The sequence below is a fragment of the Sinocyclocheilus rhinocerous genome, unplaced genomic scaffold (genome assembly GCF_001515625.1).
Source record: "Sinocyclocheilus rhinocerous isolate Xijiao unplaced genomic scaffold, SAMN03320098_v1.1 scaffold2047, whole genome shotgun sequence".
Taxonomy (NCBI): Eukaryota; Metazoa; Chordata; class Actinopteri; order Cypriniformes; family Cyprinidae; genus Sinocyclocheilus; species Sinocyclocheilus rhinocerous.
In genome coordinates, this window is record NW_015654553.1 from 351,963 (window position 1) to 359,146 (window position 7,184).

The 7,184-nt window shown below is 38.0% G+C and overlaps 1 protein-coding gene across 1 annotated transcript in view; it reads left to right on the plus strand.

Annotated features, from left to right (window-relative positions):
- Nucleotides 1–7,184, plus strand: part of LOC107717638 (kinesin-like protein KIFC3) — a 30,175-nt gene that overhangs the window by 10,737 nt on the left and 12,254 nt on the right. The window contains exons 2-3 of the mRNA XM_016524450.1: nucleotides 653–770; nucleotides 2,731–2,873. Of these exons, the coding sequence (XP_016379936.1) occupies nucleotides 653–770; nucleotides 2,731–2,873 (261 nt within the window). The remainder of the gene's footprint in view (nucleotides 1–652; nucleotides 771–2,730; nucleotides 2,874–7,184) is intronic.

Genomic DNA, 7,184 nt, shown 5'->3' on the forward strand with positions numbered 1-7,184 from the left:
ACCACCGGTACTTAAAAAAAAAAACCTGGTACCGTAACGTTTAAATTTTTTTAGTACCGACTTTGTACTGAAGTACCGGGTCTTTTGACAACACTAGAAGTTAAACGACTTGTTACAAGCTGATTGGTTCATGCTGCATAAGCAGCCAATGAGCTTACTGCCTTGCATTTATATGGCTGGCTAGCATTCACTAGAATATGCCTGACAAGATTGTTACACTGAATGGCATTTTAGTGGGTGTCTTCTGTAAATCAGGGGAAAATTTATGATTTATTTTTTTTTGCTCAGAAAAACAAAAACAAAAATACAATTACATTATACCGAAAACTTTTAAATTTTTCTTTTTTTTTTTTGGAAAAACAACTATTTGAAGCAGTATTGTTTTTATGCTTAAATCCTTTTTCGTCTTTGACCCGTATACAAACTTTTAAAAATATATTTTTAGGTTCAGTAGGGTTCAGTTTCAATCGGTTTAAAAGGTTCAATGAACTCTTATATTGAAAAAAAAATGTTTAAATTGGACTATTATTACTATGATTTCAGGCTTTACAGGGTTAATGATGAATTTTATTCTGTATAATCTCCATGTAAAATTGTCAGGTCTCAGATGTTCATTAGTTGGGTATTTATTGGATGTGGTCTGTATTTACAGCCGGTCCAACGGTGTGTTCTGCTCGGCCCTGTGGTCATGTACGGCACACGAAAGACCTGGGACGTCAGCCACACCCCCTGCCTGCAGGAGCTCTGGAACAAAGACCTCTCATTGGATGGTAAGCACTGTCACATGAGTAGACTTCAAAACCGGTGTAGCAACATTTTTCTGAGGATAGTTTGAATGTTTGAGTGGATGTGGGAGGTGTGTGTGTTTTGTGTGTGTGTGTGAGCCCTTGCTGGCTCTGTCATCGGTGAGAGAGCAAGCGATGTGTTCTTACCCACTGACAAGGAGAAACAAAGTCAGACTGTTTCGGACCGAACGGAGAAGACCATGCGTTCTGTCCCGGTACGGAAGGGTAAATCTCCTTAGAGATGAGAGCAGTGCTTGAAAATTTGTAGGTGTGCTAAATAATGCACTGTGTGCTGCACGGGACATTATAACAACAGCCACAGCGATTGTGTGAGAAACAATGACCAAAAAGGACTAAAACGGGAAGCAGACAAAGAGGAAAATCAGGGAAATGTCGAGGCTGAGTGTTGGTGGCTGGTTTTTGCAGTGATGCGGTGACAGATTTGCGTTCAGTCTGATGCTCTTCTACGAAAGCGGCTCTACTGCTGTGTCATCGTAAACCGCACCGGCGAGAGGCTGCACGTCTCATCCGTGTGAGTGTGACAGAGAGCTGTTTGACAAACAAAACAGTAATTGTTGTTTTTTGATGAGGTTCAGGGCCGTATTAAAATCCAGGTTAATGCATCACTTGCAGCAAGCTGTTATCTTATCATTAGTTAATGATGGCCTGCAGGACCTTTACCAGATTGATGTGTTCTCTGCATATTCAGCTAGTAAGGATTACTTTACCCAAATCTTAATATTCTGACGTAATTTATGCACCTTCATGTTGTTCCAAACTTGAAGGACTTTATTTCTATTAAGTAGCACAAACAGAGAAATTAACTGTTTTTATGCAGTAACGTTGAATGAGGCATTATTGCATTATTGCTGCTTTAGATGATTCCGTGAAAGAGCGGTCAGAATGCACACAAATCAGTTCAGACCTTTTCGAAAAAGAAAGATATTACAAATCATCTGAAATCATACAATGGTTTCATGTGAGGAACAGACTGAAATTTAAGCCATTATTTACTGAAGATCTTGACTTTCGCTCTAGATCTCCTTGGTTTGTTCATGAGAATTAGCCATCTTCAACAGGTGAACAAATAATTTTTTTGAGTTGCTCTACGTATATTTCCCACAATGCCATTGTGTCATCTGGACCAGCATTATTTTAGGGTGCTTTCACACCTGTAGATCGATTGTTCTTCTTCCATTCTAGGAAGAAGAGCAATAAGACGGCATTATAAAATGAAAAAGTGCGCTTTGATTTTGAATGGCGAAGACGTGCTCACCCACAGACATTCACTGGTTCATTTTGAAGTATTAGCATAATAACAAAGCTAATGCTTTTCATGGTACTTACGTAATTACCCATTATACATTGTGATATAGCCTGGTTCGTTGGCCCGTTAGATCGGATTGCTTTCTCACTACAACCGAACCGCTCCAGAGTTCGTTTTCAATCGAGCCGAGACCACCTCGTTCAGGCGATCTCGGACCGATTGTTTTTGGTCCGTTAGATCGGATTGCTGTCTCACTACAACCGAACCGCTCCAGAGTTCGTTTTCAATCGAGCCGAGACCACCTCGTTCAGACGATCTCGGACCGATTGTTTTGGCGCGGATCCGATTCACATATGCACAAACCGAGCTAAGGGGGGAAACGCGCTAGGTTCCGAAACAACGGGCCAGGTGTGAAAGCACCCTTAGTATCCATTATTTACTATTGTAGTATTTATTAATATTGAATTAGCTTTTATTTTTAGTTTAGTAACATTTTAGTAATCATTGTGCTTTTGTCATTTTCACAATTTTTTAATGTTACTAGGCCTCTGTTTAATTTGTATTGTAGTTTTACTTCAGTTTTAGTTTTTTTTCAGTCCTTCAACTTTAGTATTTTTAAGTCAATTTTATATTTAATAATATTAATAATTAACAATATTCTCTTTTCTGTAATTTCAGCGAGTTCCCTGGATATCTTGATGAGTGATGGTGAGGAGGAGAGCTCCTTCCTCTCGTTGCCCAACTCTGTCCTTCAGCGCCACTGTTTGACCTCTGACCTCTCTGAAACGGCCACCTCAGAACAGCAGCAGCTGCTCATACAGGTACGACCCCGTGAGTGGTGTTTGCTAAGATGAGCGCAACCATTGTGATTGTTCATACTAAGCATTCTGAGACTTTTTTCAGTACCAATGGATATTTGCTTAAAATCCAGTATTAATCTGTCCAGTTTAATATTGTAAGTTGAGCAAGCATCGCTGTTACTTTTGCATATAACTAGGTGTAGGGATTTACTGCAACACATTATTTTCAGATTCTCTGTAGACCATTTACACTACCAAAAGTTCAAAAGTTTAGGGTAAGATTATTTTTTAAATAATACTTTTATTCAGCAAGGATGCATTCATATGATAAAAAGTGAAAGTAAAGAAATAAATGATGTTCTTTTCAACTTTGTATTCATCAAAGAATCCTGAAAACAATGCATCCACAAAAATATTAAGCAGCACGACTGTTTTCAACACTTATCATCAGAAATGTATTTTTTTTTAAATAATACTTTTATTCAGCAAGGATGCATTCATATGATAAAAAGTGAAAGTAAAGAAATAAATGATGTTCTTTTCAACTTTGTATTCATCAAAGAATCCTGAAAACAATGCATCCACAAAAATATTAAGCAGCACGACTGTTTTCAACACTTATCATCAGAAATGTTTCTTGAGCAGCAAATCAGCATATTAGAATTATTTATGAAGACTGGAGTAATAATGCTGAAAATTCAGCTTTGCATCACAGGAATAAATTATTTTTTTAAATGCATTAAAATAGAAAACAGTTATTTAGATTGTAAACACATTTCACAAAATTACTGTTTTTACTGTATTTTTGATCAAATAAATGCAGCCTTGGTGAGCAAAAGAGACTTCTTTCAGAAACATTAAAGCATGCTTCCAACTCAAACTTTTGAATGGTACGATATACATATGAATTAAACTCTCAACATCTGTGTTTCTGTGATATAGTGTTGTGATTGAATCAGTCTTCACCAGATCACTCAGGAGCTGGTTTCTGTGTGACTGGTCTGTTCTGTAGCTGTGTGATCTTTGCGTAATTGGTTTCACAGGGTTAATAAGTCACAGCTAACAGGCAGCGCTGCCTTTGTGCTCTGTGTTTAAACAATGTTATCAGCTTCTCAGAGGAGCTGGTTGCTCAGGCTCTCTGTAAATGACCACGGGGTCCGTGTGTTTCAGTGTAAGATCCCCTCAGGGCAACATCTGCGGGCCAATCACATTTCAGTTTGATTTTTAGAATGGCTGCTGTTTGCTCATCCACTGATCTTGTTTCTTAGTCTGGATCAGATCTAAAAACACCCTAAATTTTTATGCTTTAAATGGAAAGTTTAAGTTTAAGATAATGGAGAATTGTTTGTTCAGTGAAGTGGACCACTGATAATGAAGATAATGTGAATGGTGTTTAACCACCATGACGCTATGTTTGGGAGTTGGTGTCAGTGTGTTGCTGTGTGGGTTTTTATTGGTTGCTTAGAAGTAAAATAAGTTCCCAAGTCTCTGATATTTTGGGTCGAGTTGTACCCATCCGTTCATAAGTTCTTGCTTAAACTGGAACGTAAAGTCCACACTGGAGGCTTAGTGACTACTAATACTAGCCAGGTTGTAACTAATTCTGTACTTTATTCGGTTGCATTTCGAGTTGTTCTTAAAGGGTTAGTTCACCCAAAAATGAAAATTAGCTCATGAATTACTCGCCCTCAAGTCATCCTAGGTGTATATGACTTTCTTCTTTCAGACAAATCCAGTCTGAGTTATATTAAAAATTGACTTTGATTTTCCAAGCTGTTTAATGGCAGTCATCGGGTGTTGCAGTTCATCAGTCCAAAAGAAGTGAAATAAAGCGCATCCATCCATAATAAAAAGTGCCTCACACGGCTCCGGGGGTGGTGAACAAAGTCCTCCTGTAGCGAATCGATGTGTTTTTGTAAGAAAAATAACCTTATTTAAAACGTAATAATCAGTTTAATCTAGCTTGCGCTCACTGTTGTACACTGAAGCAGTTCCGGGTGGATGAGGTATGAGGTCGGCGTTGCACATGCGCCACTCAGAAGTGACAAATGCTGAAGTGCAGGGGAGAGATCAAAACAAAACAACGGTCACGAGTTAGACGTACGAAACGAGGATTTGTAAAGAAGAATGTCAGAAGATTTCGATATAAGCCAAGAGGAGATTGGTTTTCCTTTTCTAATGTAACACAACTTTGCTTCCTTTGCTCCTGTAAACAAAAGTTGCTTTCATGAGACTCACCGGCGCATGCGCAACGCTGAACTCATACGTCATCCTCCTGGATCTGCTTCCGTGTACAACTGTTGGCGCAAACTAGATTAAAGTGATTATTACGTTTTGAATATGGATATTTTTCTTACAAAAACGCATCGATTCGCTACAGGAGGCCTTTGTTCACTGCAACACCCGCTGACTGCCATTAAACAGCTTGGAAGATCAAAGTCAATTTTTTATATAACTCCGATTGGATTCATTTGAAAGAAGGATATCATATACGCCTAGGATGGCTTGAGGGTGAGTAAATAATGGGCTAATTTTCATTTTTGGGTGAACTATCCCTTTAAGGTAGAATGTAGCTAGTAGGTTGTAAACTCTGTGTAAAGTAATGCATAATCGCATAATATGATCTGTACCCTCAATAATCCAATAGCAGTCTTAAAAACATCACATTCTCATTTTCCACTAGATATTTTTGCCTTCATCTCATCAGAAGTTTACTCGCATATAAAAATACTTACAGTAAGTTATTAATGATTATGGGATGTTCACAGCATTAATACAACTTCTGCTCAAGTATTTTAATGATATAATTGTTTTCAATGTCCCCCAGTGTCTCCGTCCATCGCGATGTTTCACTGTAGACATCATCTGATGCCAATTTGGTAGATTTCGCCCAACCCTAATAGGGGCGCTGCTTAGATTGGGTTCATGTTGAAGAGTCACTAACAAAATAATTTATTAACAAGTGTAAACATTATCATATATGTGTAAAAGATTGAAGTTTGTCAAGTATAACTTGAGCTTATTGATGCCGTTTAATCAATCTGTTGTTTTATTCCAAACATTACTCCTGGTCGGAGGCTTGTGTAAATGCATTAGTTCTAACTTAGTGCTCCTTTGCGTCAAAACTAGGCTAAGTTGCGCACAGCTGGTGAAACCGGTCCCTGCTCCCTAGATATGACTGGAGTTACATAACATGATCCACTGTTACATTAGGAGTGCAGTCCTCCTCTTATTTATCTCAAAGGGTGGATAAACATCTCTGAAAAGGACAATCTGGAGTGAGATTTGAGTGTGCTGGTGTTTCCAGTCTTTTCAACATACCATGAGCACAGGAGAGATCTGATTGGCTGGAGATCACATGTGTGGTGTGTCCCAGCCGCAGCTTTTCAATGCATTGACGGCTCTTCTCAATACAAACAATAGTTTAGACATGGGATAGCTTTGTATGTGCTTCTCTAGAACTGTCTGTGATGGCCAGGCAGTGTTACCTGTAAAGGTGCGATGATTTCCAGCCGAATGAATCACTGAAATACAGGGTTTTAAGACATCAAATTTTCAAATCTTCAAATATAGCTTCATCTCAATGAGTTGGTACGTGCACGTTTTTCCTGATATTTGAGGTTGAGTTGGTATTTTGTTTGATTTGCCGTTTCAGAATTTTCCATAATTGTCACACCACTGATCTTTTTGCTTTCATGCTTTTCTTCTCCCCTTTTTTCCCTCTCGTTCTTCATTTGTGTGTCTCTGTGCTGCCTTTTCATCATTTCACCTGTACAGTTTACTTTGTCCTGTTCCTGGACGTCTGCCTACGTAATTCCCTCTGATTCTTTCTTTGTGTTTAGCTGTGAGCTACTTTGCCTCGTTCTGACGTCAACTTTACAAAGCTCCCTGTATTGCAGTAAAGTCGCTTATGTTCATAGTTCCACCCTGTTTGCTTAAATGCGTCTATTAGTGGTTTTGTAGTCATCTGGGTTTCATAAAAAAAAAAAAAATGTATCCAAGGTAGTTTGTGCCAGTATGTGTGCAAGGTAGTTTTACTCTCATTCCAAACTTGTATGATTTTCTTTTATTCTGTTGATCACATATTTTTGTAGATGTCCTGGCTGTTCTCTCTGTTACTGCAAAATCATACAGTGACCCAAAAAAAAAAAACTGATAAAAATTCATTTCTAAAAAGTCAGAATGACTTGTGCACATTAAATTACATATTTAAATTATAAGATAATTATAACATTTATTAAGTCATATGCGTTAGGGATGACATGAGTAGGTTGAGTAAATAATGCCTTATTTATTTATTTATTTATTTATTTATTCCCATGAAGAGTTTTT